General features: G+C 43.5%; 1 protein-coding gene across 1 annotated transcript in view; it reads left to right on the forward strand.

Annotated features, from left to right (window-relative positions):
- The window catches only part of LOC140916472 (uncharacterized), a 48,512-nt gene that overhangs the window by 3,411 nt on the left and 29,965 nt on the right, over window positions 1-15,136 (forward strand). The window contains exons 2-6 of the mRNA XM_073358116.1: window positions 2,727-3,071; window positions 4,603-4,830; window positions 6,082-6,165; window positions 10,066-10,185; window positions 14,612-14,667. Coding sequence (XP_073214217.1) covers window positions 2,727-3,071; window positions 4,603-4,830; window positions 6,082-6,165; window positions 10,066-10,185; window positions 14,612-14,667 — 833 coding nt within the window. The remainder of the gene's footprint in view (window positions 1-2,726; window positions 3,072-4,602; window positions 4,831-6,081; window positions 6,166-10,065; window positions 10,186-14,611; window positions 14,668-15,136) is intronic.

The following is a 15,136-nucleotide window of genomic DNA, read 5'->3' on the forward strand; positions in this document are numbered from 1 at the left end:
CCTTGGGCTGCCAAGGCTGGTTAAGTGAGTTACTTTGCTGTAAAAAGAAAAGGAGTACTTGTGGCACCTTAGAGACTAACCAATTTATTTGAGCATGAGCTTTCGTGAGCTACAGCTCACTTCATCGGATGAAACCATGGCAAAGAGGGCTGAATTCCCCATTGCAAGGCATTGCATGGCAAAGAGGGCTGAATTCCCCATTGCAAGGCATTGCATTGCATTTTGCTGCAGTACTGCAGCAAGGCAAATAAATTTAGGCTGCCCTAGTAATAAACTAGATCATCATCTTGCAAGGTCTTATGTCTCATAAGGACACTCCTTCGGGTTCCCACAGACATCATTTTGAAGGGCTGAAGCCCTTGCATGTCACTGCCTTCTGTGCTGCTTTGTCTGTATGTCTGAATCAACCATTTGAATTTAGAAATCCAAATTGCCATCTGGGTAAGTGATAACGGAACCAAAATGTCATCCCAATAACGAGTTCTGTGGCAAAATGGTACAGACCAAATGTCACCCAGGGAATTGTGCATGGAAAAAACGATGGGCCTATTTGGAAGAATCTCTAGATTACCTGGGAGTCATGCCAAGAGGAAAGGAAGTTCACTCAGCTGGCTAAGAGGACCTGCTGAGCAGAACCAGGGCTATGGCTGCTGGTAACAGCACCAGCTGCCTCTCTTCCTCTTTGGAATAAGTGAGCTGGAGAGGGCCTAGACCAATAGGGTCATCCTGCCACTAGGGCTGCTGCAATAGCTAGGCACTGGAGCTGAGGTGCAATGTGTTATGGGACCAACTATCAGGAAACCAAGTCATGGGTGGTCTGGCCTAGTGGTTGGAGCAGGGGTCAGCGTCAGAGTCTGAATATCCAAGTCCAGGGTCAAGACAGAGTCAGAGCCAGAAATCAGAGCTGAGGGTGAGAACTGAAGCCAGTTCAAATGCCAGAGCCAGGAATTGAAACTGGGGTCAGAAGGGGATTACGTGGAGCCAGGGAAGGCAGGAACAGGGCTGGTTCTGAGGCTGGGACAGGACTGGAACAAGGCCATGTGCAGGGCAGGTCTGGGCTGGAGCAAGGAAAACACAAGGAGACATGCTCCTCCTCATGGCCCTTGTTCAGCATGATGCTAGAAATGACCAGGGACAGAATACAAGGAAGGTAGAAAAAACAATTAAAACTTCAGGGGACATGGGGCAGGTCATACAGCCTGGAATAGACAGGAGGGGGCAAATCCTCCACTGGCTAACGTCCCTTCGAGTCAATGGAGTTAGGCCAGCAGGGAATTTGCCCCAGTATGCGAACTCTTCTTTTTTTATTACAGTGCCCTTAGCTAAAAGAACCATCCCTGGCTGAACCATCCCTGTTAGCTCTGATTTCAGAATCACACCCACAGCCATTCAGCGGGGGTGCTGTGTGGCAGGGAGACAAACCCGGGGCTAAATGAGATGGGTTTGTCTGTAGATGCAAAGTAAAGCTGAACACGCTGTTAACCCGAGCCTGCTCTTGCAATGTAGCTCCAATGGACTTATTCCAGCTTTACAGCGGTCTACTTGAGGAGCATCAGGTTCAGTATGCTTTGTATTCAGGTATTCAGGAAAGGTGCTGGCCCATTTGATAACTGGGGTCGGGGGGTGGAGCCAGCTCTGCAGAATGAAGACCTACCCTTATTTATTCTCAGAACAGGCACGGCATAAGCAATGGCAGGGCAAGCTTCCAGCACTGGCCTGCCAATGTACCTCAACCCTGAGTGGAGAGATTACCTTTAGACACACGTGGGTGATTCTTGGCCTCACTGCCGAGACAGGCATTTAGAGCCAATTGTAACATCTTTCTTTTTTTTTGGTGGGACAGGGATGGGGATGGACTGAGACTGCCAAATTCATTTCACACCAGGTCACCAAATAGATGGCAACCACTTTCAGACCAATTTGGGCTGGGATTGAAATGGTGACCACAAGGTGAAAGACTTTCCTGCGTAACTTGAGTCCCATTTTCTCAGCTTTGCTGTGGAATCTGCGGTGCTCAAGTGCAAGTGATATCGTCTCCATTTCAATAGACATGCCAATTGTTCAACCCATGGGTTTTAAAAGATTGTTGCTCTGTACTCCCTCCTCAGGCATCTCCTTTGCCAGGATGCCTGGAAAAAAATAATGATGATAATAATAATTAATAATAGTACTCTTCACAGCTCAGGAGAGATGGGAGCATTCCCTATCTTTGTCTCCCTCCCTTCCCTCAGGGTAAGTGAGTATTGACCTCCCATCACCTTGTAACTCCTTCTCCTCTCACACTGGAGCCATTGGCTCAGTGTTCCTCACCTTTTAGGGAGCATTCTGGTGGTCATAAGTCTGCTCATCCCACTGCACAGCACAGCTGCAGGATAATGAGAGCAAAGACTAATATACAACAAGATGCAGGCCTCTGGTCAAGACTGGGAAGGCTGCCATCTTCTTTGCTAATAGCACTTGCTTATGTCCTTTCCCGGAGTATCTTAGAGGGTTTCTCCGGCAGGGCTCAGACTGGGATGACCCAAGGGGTCACTATTCCACTATTAAAACAAACTAACTAATGGAGGGTGCATGGGGGAAAGGCAAAAGGAGATCCCCTTCTTACTTAAATATTTACCTGACTGTCCTGTTCTCGGGATACAGTACTGCGTGAGATTGAGGAGTAGGGCTGTGTATCCATGGAGTAAAAGGTCTTGACTTTGCTTTTCCCTGCTCTTTCTCCCCAGCACATGGTGTGTCTCTCACAGTAGTGAGAGCAAAGGTGGGGCAGTCCGTCAAACTACCCTGCACCTACAGCGTTAGACAAATGAGTGACATCAGTGTCATGTGCTGGGGCCGGGGAATCTGTCCGTCATCTAAATGCAGCAGTGAAATTGTTCGCACGGATGGGTGGAAGGTGATATCTACAGCGAGTGGCAGATACCAACTAAAAGGTCCTATCCCCAGAGGGGATGTCTCTCTGACTATAAGCAATGTGGACCACAAAGACAGAGGGGCATACTGCTGCCGCATAGAGATTCCTGGATGGTTCAATGATATCAAACAAAACCTGAATTTGCAGGTTTACAGAGGTGAGCAAAATTCTCTTCTCTCTCTGTAGAAAGAAATCCATTCTTCTGCCATTGAGGCTTAGACTATGCACCTTAGAGAAAAGAACAGGAGTACTTGTGGCACTTTAGAGACTAACAAATTTATTTAAAATAAATTTGTTAATTTTAATAAATTTGTTAGTCTCTAAGGTGTCACAAGTATTCCTGTTCTCTTTGCGGATACAGACTAACACGCCTGCTACTCTGAAACCTAAAATATATTACTTCATCCTCCTTGTCTCTCTTTATAGAGAAACAGCGGTGTGCTCGGTGAACTTTCAAGGCCAGTGATCTGTGCTGTGCTCTAAACTATGAGCAGACACGTGTAGACATACAGTAGTGAACAATCCTATTTCATCACCCAAGAGCTAGGTGGGAAACGGTTTCCCATCCCATAAATAGTCTCAAGAACAAAAATATTTTTTTGTCTTAAATCAGGACAAAAAGTCAAAATCTTGAAAATATTCACAAACTGAAAAATTCACAAACCAAAGAACAGTTCTTTTTTTTTCTTTCATTTCAAGTCAATCGAAACATTTTGTTATGCTAATTTTGAAATGTTTCTTTTTGACTTTGACCTTTTAAAATCTTTTTCTGTCTAATTAGTCTAAATTTCAAAATGAAGAGTCATTCTGAACTGGAAGATTGGAATTTTTCATTTTGAAAAAAAATCAAAATGTTTCTGTTTGACTCTTTTGAAATGTTTTTTTTTTTTCTCAACACTTTTTGTCTGAGTTAGGAAATTCATCAAACCCAATCCTGTTTTGGGAACCATCTTGATTTTCATGAATCAGCATTTTTCAACAAAGAACTATTAAAAAATTCACAGCTGCCTCTAGTCATGGGGAGGGACTAGTGAAGTCCTTTTCAACCTCAGTCTGAAGTGCACTTTCATATTACAGCGCCCTAGGGAGACTCAGTACAAACAGGTGCAATTCCACTGAAGTCAGCGGAGTCACACTTGCTCACATCACATTAAATTTGATCTCATTGCTTTAGCACCAGTTGGTCATTCAGTTAATTTTTTTGTTTTGTTTCCCCAGCCTGAGGAAGATACAGCACAACTCGGGATGATGGCTGGTCAAACATTATCTTGCAACTTTTTTTTTTTTTTTGGACAGAAAATTGAGTGTTTTGGTTTTTTTTAGCTTAACAAAAATGTTCATAGAATGTGTCTGCTTTCCTTGAAAAAAATTGATTTTTCATCCCAAAAATGAAAATTCCAAATTGAGAAATGTTTGGCTTTAGGGATTTTGGCTCTAAATTTTCAGTTTTTGGATTGTCCATTTTGGACAAAAAAATCAACATTGGCCATGCAAAAAAAAGTGTTCCAACCAGCTCTAATTTGAGACTCATTTCTGACCTAATTAACTGGCCTTTTAAATTACCTGTTCATCAGCCTTTTCTCAGAGTTTTGGCAAATAGATTGTTTAAATTCAGTTATGGTTTGGCTTTGTTTTACTTAAGTTCTATTGAAGATGTTCTGATCCGGCTTCTCTTTATGTCATTTCAGCACCTGCTACTCCCGCAACAACCACCACAACTGCCCTCCCAACACCCACTACTCTGCCCCTGACAACCACTATTGCACTCCCAACACCCACTACTCCCACAACGACAACCACAGCTGCCCTCCCAACAACCTTTCCTGCCCTGACAACCATTTTTCAGACAGCTTCTGTGTGGACTGAAGATGATGATTTCATTTTTTTCACAACAGAACTTGTTCTCCCTACTGAAGGTATGAAAAGCAGACAGCTCTGAGCACCTCTCTCACTGTGCCATGGCAAGGTTGGCACAAAAAGGGCAGAAAAACCTACCTTAATATGGAGCACTCCTGTTACCCCAGCACATGCTGATGAATTATCTGTTCTTTTACCTATTAAGTGAGGGATGCTTTCAGTCTACTTTGCCACCCATTTTAGGCTGAAAGTTTTTAATGTAACTTTGTTTCATTTTGATGCTATTGAGCCATGCCCTTTCACTAATACTGGTATAAATTTACAATAACTCCATCGGCGTCAGTTCTCTGCTGGAAGGCATTTTAAGAATTAATGTTGCAGGTTTCACTGTGTCCAGAAGTAGTGCTGACTCCTCTGTGTCATATACACTTATCCCTGTTGCAGTCATACATCTCTCTCTGTGCTGTCTCCACTTCCCTGCTCCACAAGACACAGTCCAGTTCCACTTCCCTTCCCTTCTGCTCTTTCTTGTTTTCCTCAAGCACCTTTGTGATGTGAACAGCTATGCCACTTAGATACTTTCCGGAGACTAGATCCTCTTGTTTAGAAGGCCTCAGGCTGGTAGTGAGTGGTGGGACAACAGGGTGAAGAAACAAAGATCCACTCAAGTCTTTATATTAACTTGGGCACCAATTCAGAAAAATACCCCTGTTGAGGAAGGTTGCTTAAATACCTGCTGTGCTTGATGAAGTCAACAGGACTCACGAACATATTTAAAATGAAGCACATACTTCAGGGCTTTCCTGCGTCAGGGCCTTATTATTAATTAGTTAGCAGCACTGATAAACTACTTGCCTTTTCATTCATTTTCTTAACGCTGATGTTGGTCTTGTTTATCTCCAATTTTATCTGTGTTAATGACTTCATTTCCCCAGACTGATGTTTGCACACAGTGCTGCTTGCAACTGTTTCCAGTTTTTATTTTGGTTGGTACTCGTGACATGAACATTTTGGGACAGATTTTCACAAATGGCCTCCAATACTGCACCCATAATTTCATGCCCACAGTTAAAGGCGGGCACAATTAATTATGCCCACACCTGAGTGCATTTAGATGCCTACCCACCAGAATTGCCAGTGAAGTAAGTTGTCATAGTTAGGCACCTGAATTGCCGACATAAATAGTGTCTACACATTTTCACCCACATTTAACTAGCAGCTCAAAATTGTAACAGCAATTTGGAACACCATTTTTAAGAAAAGGCTGGTCTTCTTAAGTATCTTATTTTATTTTGTCTCCATGACTACAGAATCACCAACTCCGGTTCTGATCTCCGAGGGGACTGAAAATGTCAATCCTGCTTTCGCTACAGAAGGTGGTGTTCTCAGTCCAGGTATGTGTGATGATCATACCGGAGCAGAAGACATTTGATCACTGGGTTCAGAGCTCTGACAAGTCACCATAACCAGAAGTGTTGGCTGTTCTTGAATGTGAATCAAAGATTCATTATAGTTATTTAATCATCTGGAAACAATCTGTATCACGAGTCCCTGTGGGTGCTGACTCAGATCAAAATGCTTCAGCTGATCAGGAAATCACAGTGTGAGGAGTGAATCCACATCATGGGCGAGAAAGCGTTAAAGGCCAGTTAGGCACATTCACTCCACTGGAGCGGTAATTAGATCATTACTTGTCAGCTAGAGAGCATGGGACTAAAGGATGATCAGCTGATGAACTCAACAAACACCTGGGCCTTATAAATAGGCTGAAGGAGTTCAGTATGGAGGGAGAACCTGGAGGCTGGCTGGTTCCTGTGAAGGGACAAAATGCCAGAGACTGGAGGCCTCAGGAAAACTTGTGCTGGGTGGGACAGTGCTTGATACCTGAGCCAGGGAAGGCAGGGAAACCCCATGGGAAGGTTTCAGAGTAGCAGCCATGTTAGTCTGTAGCCGCAAAAAGAAAAGGAGGACTTGTGGCACCTTAGAGACTAACAAATTTATTTGAGCATAAGCTTTCGTGAGCTACAGCTCACTTCATCGGATGCATTCAGTGGAAAATACAGTGGGGAGATTTATATACATAGACAAGATGAAACAATGGGTATTACCATACACGCTGTAATGACAGTGATCAGGTAAGGTGAGCTATTACCAGCAGGAAAGCACGGGGAGAAAAAACCTTTTGTAGGGATAATCAAGGTGGGCCATTTCAAGCAGTTGACAAGAACGTCTGAGGAACAGCCGGGGGGGAATAGTTTTACTTTGTGTAATGACCCATCCGCTCCCAGTCTTTATTCAAGCATAAGTTAATTGTATCCAGTTTGCAAATTAATTCAGCAGTCTCTCGTTGGAGTCTGTTTTTGAAGTTTTTTTGTTGAAGAATTGCCACTTTTAGGTCTGTAATCGAGTGACCAAAGAGATTGAAGTGTTCTCCGACTGGTTTTTGAATATTATAATTCTTGATGTCTGATTTGTGTCCATTTATTCTTTTACATAGAGACTGTCCAGTTTGACCAATGTACATGGCAGAGGGGCATTGCCAGCACATGATGGCATATATCACATTGGTAGATGTGCAGGTGAACGAGCCTCTGATAGTGTGGTTGATGTGATTAATCCCTATGATGGTGTCCCCTGAATAGATATGTGGACACAGTTGGCAATGGGCTTTGTTGCAAGGATAGGTTCCTGGATAAGTGGTTCTGTGGTGTGTGGTTGCTGGTGAGTATTTGCTCCAGGTTGGGGGACAGAATATTATATCAGAAGTACAAGGAAACTTGTGTTCCACAATGGGGGATTTAATATACATAAAAACACAGCTTCATTTTTTATACAACAAATTTAATTATATTAAGCACAGTAATTAAATTCTAAATAACAAACTTTTTCCCTCACATCCATCTAAATCTTCCTTATAAATCGAAACACTGGTGACCTCTTGTTCACTAGATTGATGGCTTGAGTCTGGAATGGTAGTCAGTTAATGTATGGGAAGGGTTAGGTTGATTCTCTTGGACTTTGGACTACGCTTGCACATTTTGTTACTCTGGAAGTGGTTTGAACTGGCCGCTTCTCAGCCAGTGGGCTGAGTGACACACAAGGACAGGTGTCCTGCAGGGGGTGGTGGAGATGCAAACCTCTGCAACACCGCACTTTGACATAAGGGGGACTCTTGAGGTGATGATGCACCATTACACACAGTTTCTAGTATCCCAATGGAAACTGGAGGACAGTAGGTCACTACCGTAGGGTCTCTAATGCATGTCAATCTCCATCTGGCTGTAACATTTCCCCACTTCACTAACTGGAACAGGCCTTGTTTGTTCCTGAGTCCTGTCCTTGTCCAAGGTACTGCTTTCTGAGATTTGATCTGACATCAATTCAAATGTGGCAGCCACCCTCTTGGCCAGAGACTGAACCAGGGACCTCCAGAACTAAAGGCATGACCTGTGTGTTGTCTCTTCCCTCCCCCCCCCCCCCCCGCCGCAATGTCAATAGCCCACTTGGGGAAATGTCAGCAAATAGGGGCTTAAAAAAGAGGAAATCCAAACTTCAAGAGTGACAATGCACCAGGAAGTCATTGCTCTGACCGTGGGAAAGTCATTGCTGTGGTCTTCAGCTAGCGCCATGCTGTCTCTCAAGGGCCCCAAGAACAACAGATTTGAGAAATTCTCTTGGTTCAGTTACTTCTTGTAGGCACATTTGCTTTCCTGTTTTTTCAGACACAGCTGATGTGTGAAGAGAACATGGGCTTTCTAAAAACGCTGTCTCACCTTTTGAAGGAAACATTTGTTCCTTGTAGCTCCCTCCTTGGTTAAGACACAAGTGAACAGGAGTGTGCTGGCCCTTGTGGATATTCATTCAAGCCTCATAGCCCGTTAGCCCCCATTGGCAGGCTTTGTTCGGGAAAGGTTAAAAACTCGAGCAGCAAATCAGGACTGAGTAGAGCTGTGTGGGAGAAGCTTGTCCACAAAGTCGGCCCACACAGTTCTTAGCATTAAACTGAGCTTTTAGCCCCTCGTTCTTTCAGCTTCTGAAGTGGAGGCAAAGCACCAGAGGTGTGTACTGCTCAGCCTTTGGTGGTAGGACCCTCAAGGTTCAGAGGTAGCAGGGCGAGGGGATGAGGTGTTTGAATTGCACTCGGATCTGAATTTTGAGGCCAGACTGAAATCCACGTCTGGCTCCATATTCAGCTCTCCGTTTCGCACTTTGGGCCCAGGCCTACGTATCATACCATCCACTTTCCTTCCTTGTGCTCCATCAGCTGGGCATCACTCTGCAGAGACGTTACTGGAGTAAAAACATCATATTTAAGCTGACCGATGAAACATTTATTAGGTTACTTTGAGGAGCCACTGAATGATATCTTCTCACATGCTGTAGCCTAAAGTGATTTGATCCAGTGCAAAGAACATATGAAAATGCTTACTCTGTAAGTGGTAACCCATGTTCTAAATGGTCTGCAAAGTGCTCTGATGGAGTAGAAAAACATAGTAAACCATTGCAGCTTAAACTCCCTGATCGGATCATTCAGCATATGTCTACACTGCAATAAAACCCTGTGGTGCCAAGTTTCAGAGCCCGGGTCAGTCTACATGGCTATTTTTAGCCCCTCAGCCTGAGTCCTGTGAGCCCAAGTCAGTTGACCTCAGCTCTGAGACTCAGTGTTGTGGATCTCTTCATGCAGTGTAGACTTACCCTCTTTGTGTTTCCTTTTGCATTCCATGGCTGAGAAAGGCAGCAACAGGACTGATGAAATCACGTGTTGCAGTCCTTCTTCTTCTGAGCTTCTGCGTTCCAAAGCAGTGTTTACTCGAGGAACTGCTTTTAGCTTGTCTTCTTATGCTTTGTTTCAGTGATGGGAATTGCCACTGTCCAAACATCTACTGTGAGGTCTGATGATAGTCACACATCCATAGACAGTCCATTTCCTACAGGTAGAGAGAATGTCACCATTTGCAAATATACCATGTTTACATGCTAGTAATGCCTTCCAGGGAATGAGCCAAATTATCCTGTAAGGTGGCTAGATTTGATCTGGGTGTGATCTGCTCTAGGGGGAATCTGTGGCTGGAAAAAATACATTGTGAAAACGTGACCTGACAGGATTTGGACCTCTTTGTTACAGTGGCTCTGACTTCAGTATGCTACACATGCATACTGATCAAATGTAGCACAGCTTATTTCAGCAAAATAACAGGACAGGCCTACTGTATTGTGAAAACTCTGAAATCTGGGGTGAACCCCAGGAGTCCTGAGACTCTGTTAGAAGTTTCTGTTTATTTTAATTCCAGGGACAGTTCCCCCAGTTACGGTCCAGACAGCCCCTGAGGCAAGTGAAGTGAATGCTATTTCTTACGCTACATTTCCCTTGACATCTGCAGGAGACTCGCCGAAAGAGGGACTCGGTGAAGGTCTGGAGAGTATAATTAATTTTTATATTTGCTGTAGCCTCGTCGGTGTGTGTGGGTTTGCAGAGGACAGTGGAGTTGTCAGTGAAGATTAATTAAGTGGGGTGGACAGGCAGTTTTGGAAGAAAGCTGAGAAGTTCCCTTTTTTATATTATCCTGCATGAACAATAGAGAACAGGGACATAAGGAGAGGATCCTGCTCCCAGGTGTACATGCGGGTAACTCCATTGAAAGCTGTCTAACTGAGAGCAGAATATGACCCACGGAATTCAAATCTTTCTACTGCCCTTAATAAAGCAGCGTACTTTTCCTCCTCATAAGGGCAGGCAATCCAATATATATGCATGCGCTGTACCATCTGCTGGTTAAATAGTTCATCTCGGCACTCCACAGCCTAATCTGCGGAGCACAGCACGGTTCTGCAGGTGGCTGCCGAGCAATTCAGAGGCATATTTATTATGTCTGTCATTGTTGCAGTTTTAAATTCACAAGTCATTCATTTAGGGCAAAGGTCTGATGGCACTGAAGTCAGTGGCAACACCCCCCCGCCTCCCCGCCGCTGACTCCAGGGAAACATCGTTTGTCCCTGAGTGTGTTGCTACATCCTATAGAAAGGAGAAGTGGGATAGATGAGGTGGTCACACATTTTTGTTGCTTCTGTAGGCTGTGCATTGCCCACACACCAGGGGCCCCTTGCATCCTCCCCCATGCCCACCTCCACAAGTTACCTGCGTGCCACACTCCCATCCCTCTCTATTTCAGGGACTCTCTGCACCCCCTGCCACTCATGCCAAGGGCTATATGTACTCTCCATTTTCCCCTCCAATGCCAGGGGCTCCGTGTGCCCGCACTCTCCTCTTTGCTCGGCCGGTACAGTATTTCATACCATGAGGCTGTTCCTAAATGCAAAACTCAACTCATGCTTAACTACGGAGTCTTAATTAGTACCTGCCCAATATTTAGAGGCTCAACCTGAGAGCTAATTTGGATCTCTCTCTTTTAGTGACCACTCATTGTGCCTGCTCTTTGAATTGTCTTGTTGGTGTTATGAGACTGGAATATCTGACTTTAGTTCTGGGTTTTGGTGGCACTTCTTTTTAAAAAAAAAATCCGTTTTGTTTCAGTGACAACATTTTTTCCACCTGCTAGTCACGCTTATCAAGGATTGAATAAAAGTGCATCTATTTCTTATATACCCCCCAAATAGATTGCTCTGCGGGTAGGGAGAACGTTATTGAAATTAAATACAATGATCCAAGCCGTTCTCATGACTACAACTGGCATTTGTCACGTAGCAGGACGGCTGGAATTGAGACCGGCATGGGGTAGTATGTCTCCTGATGGTTCTAATTTACTTTAGCAGGTCCTTGGATAATTGGTCCTTTGCTGAAGGCAAGACTCTAACATGTTTTGTTTGAGCAGCCTCTTTAGTATAGCTAAGGAGGAATTTATGCCAGAAATCAGATGATTATTGCTTTTTGATCGGGATGGGAATCAAGCACAGATGGACCTGACCCAGCCCAGGAGGAAATGCAGTGAATGTGCTATTGTGTTGAGTACTTTATTTTACAAAAGGGCTGCCCTGCTGATGTTCTAGCTGGAACTCTAAATGGAACAGTGTGGTATCAAGACCAACAACAGAGCCTGAACCAGCAAACAACACACCACTGTTTAAATGAGTCACACTCTCACACACCCATGCAAAGGAATTATGACTGACTTCTCCCAAGAACAGAGTGAAGTGGATGTAAGTGACAAAATACTGAAGAGCAGTTGAATGATATCGAATAAAAAAAAAGGCCAATTTTTGCTGCTGACTGTAATTCCATTTATCATGCCATTGCATTAGGTCCTTTGTGAACAAATGTGTTCAACACAATACATTGATTAAAAGCACACTGCACTTTAAGCATGGTATAAGTTAAGGCTTGTACATTGCTAGTGAAATCTTGGCGTGAAAGTGAGGATTGGAACTGACCTCTCTCTAAACAAAAATTTCAAATTCTGTGGGCTAAATGCTCAAACCTAGGCAGCTGACCTACATCCACAAGTACAGTATCCCTAACTGAGCACTAACATTCCCACATAAGCAGACGAACTCTACATTTGCATGTGTAATTTATGAGGCCAGTTTGGCAGACTGCTCCCTACTATTTTAATGACCAACATCGCACATCACTTTGTTCATTGTTGCATATTCCTGCAAAAGCAGCACCTGGAGGAATGTGCTTCTGGAATTAATGAACTCCAACGTGGTGGAATGCAGTAGCCTGAAGTTGGATCGAAAGAATGCTAGACCCAGGCCCCAACTGATAAAACCTTCTGTGTTAAGAGGTGCCCAGGTTGGAAGCTGTGGAGTTGTAAGTCAAGTCAGAATTGGGCTCCTTTTTATCAGCTACTTTCCACTGCTCCACTCACATGTCTTCTTAAAAATTTTATTTTTGTTTCTTTCAAGATAAATAAAAAGAGAAACAGCTCCAGGGGGAGCAAAGAGGACAGAATATTATATCAGAAGTACAAGGAAACCTGTGTTCCACAATGGGGGATTTAATATACATAAAAACACAGCTTCATTTTTTATACAACAAATTTAATTATATTTAGCACAGTGATTAAATTCTAAATAACAAACTTTCCCTCACATCCATCTAAATCTTCATTATAAATCGAAATACTGATGACATCTTGTTCACCAGATTGATTGGCTTGAGTCTGGAATGGTAGTCAGTTAATTTACCATTTAGTGAAGTCAAACGTCCAGACACTTGTCTTAGGAAGTCTGTTTCTATGTACGGGTGAATGTGCATGTGACTCATTCAGACACCAGAATGTTTTTGCCAGTATAGGTTAGTTTTTATATCACACATTTGCCTTCAGAGCATGATCTGTAATGTCACTGCAGCAGTCTGTTTGAATGTTAACATGCCCAACCCAGTAACGCATTGAGTTCAGTGGGCTGCTCTTTAATCACAACGGGCCCAATCCTGTGAGGCATTTAAGTATCTCCTGTGAGGAGCTTACAAGTCTAAGACGTCAGCATCTTGCAGAACTCAGTCCATTATAAACTAAGGTCAGTCCATTGCTAGCACTATATCACCATGGCATGATTTAAAGTTCACTGTGAACATGATTTAAATAAGAAATGAGCAAACAAAGCTTTTCAGAGCATTGCCCTTTGTGATGCATCAGAAACTCATTGTGTGGAGACCACAGCTTCCTTATTTTACAAGTTAAAGAAAATACATAAGAACAACCATATTGGGTCAGACGAATGTTTCATCTAACCCAGTATCCTGTTTTCTGACAGTGGCCAATGCCAGATGCTTCCAGGGGAGTAAATAGAACAGGGCAATTATCAAGTGATCTATCCCCAGTTGTCCAGTCCCAGCTCCTGGCAGTCGGAGGTTTAGGGACACCCAGAGCATGAGGTTGTGCCTCTGACCATGTTGGCTAATAGCCATTGGTGAAACTTATCTAATTTTTTTCCACCCAATTATAGGTTTGGTCCTCACAACGTCCCCTGGCAATGAGTTTCACAGGTTGATTGTGTGTTGTGTAAAGAAGTACTTCCTTTTTGTTTGTTTTAAACCTGTTGCCTATTAACTTCATTAGGTGACCCCTGGTTCTTGTGTTATGTGCAGGGGTAAATAACACTTCCTTATTCACTTTCTCCACACCAGTCATGATTTTATAGACCTCTTTCGTATTCCCCCTCATTTATCTCTTTTCTAAGCTGAACAGTCCCAGTCTTTAATCTCTCCTCATATGAAAGCTATTCCATGCCCTTAATAATTTTTATTGTCCTTTTCTGTACCTTTTCCATTTCTAGTATATCTTTTTTGAGATGGGGTGACCAGAACTGCACACCATATTCAAGGTGTGGGGGTACCATGGATATATATAGATCAGTGGTTCCCAAACTTGTTCTGCCGCTTGTTTGGGGAAAGCCCCTGGCGGGCCGGGCCGGTTTGTTTACCTGCTGCATCCGCAGGTTCGGCCGATCGCGGCTCCCAGTGGCCACGGTTCACTGCTCCAGGCCAATGGGAGCTGCTGGAAGCGGCGGCCAGTACGTTCCTCGGCTCGCGCTGCTTCCAGCAGCTCCCATTGGCCTGGAGCAGCGAACCGCAGCCCCTGAGAGCCGCAATTGGCTGAACCTGCGAGCGCAGCAGGTAAACAAACCGGCCCAGCCCGCCAGGGGCTTTCCCTGCACAAGCAGGGGAACAAGTTTGGGAACCACTGCCTTAGCTACAAATGAGATTCATCCTACAATTTAAAGCTTCTTTTTTATTTGGGACCAGATTCTGACAATTTTACTTACACTGAGTAGGACCTTTCTTCACAAATTTGACTTCACATAGTTCGGTTCTGTTCGACAAGGGATCAGACTTTGGGCCATACTCATTTTATTCTCTGCTTTTTCTGTTGTCAGAGGCTTCAACGGATTCAAAACTTCAGTCAGAGGAAAGTGTAGATAATCCAAACCAGGTAAAAACTATTCTAAGTCTGAGAAGCAGAGCTTGGCAAAAATTTTCATGCAAACAGTTTTTCCATTAAAAAAAATGCAAATTTGGGTTGACTGAAACCATTTGTGAATTTAGGTCACATTCGATGAAGCATTTGAGCTGGAAAAAAAAAGTTTAAAATCTTTTTTTTGGAAATGTCAAAACCATTTTGCCTTTAGTTTCAGAAAGACATATCGTGTTGGAATGTAAAAAAATGGAAAGTTTTAAAAACTCTGGAAAACAAAACAAAACCTTCCAATATTTATTTTGAGTTGAACAAAATTATTTTTGTTATTTTTCAGCTCAACCACAAAACTAAAAAAACTGCTATTAGCCCAGCCCTGCTCAGAAATGTCTGATTAGCTAACAGCCTGCCTGACCTGTCAGTCATTTATATAGCATTTTATGCTAAGGTTACACTGTCTGCAAAGTAGCATGGTAGGTGGTTTTAA

The sequence above is a fragment of the Lepidochelys kempii genome, chromosome 8 (assembly GCF_965140265.1).
Source record: "Lepidochelys kempii isolate rLepKem1 chromosome 8, rLepKem1.hap2, whole genome shotgun sequence".
Lineage (NCBI taxonomy): Eukaryota > Metazoa > Chordata > Testudines > Cheloniidae > Lepidochelys > Lepidochelys kempii.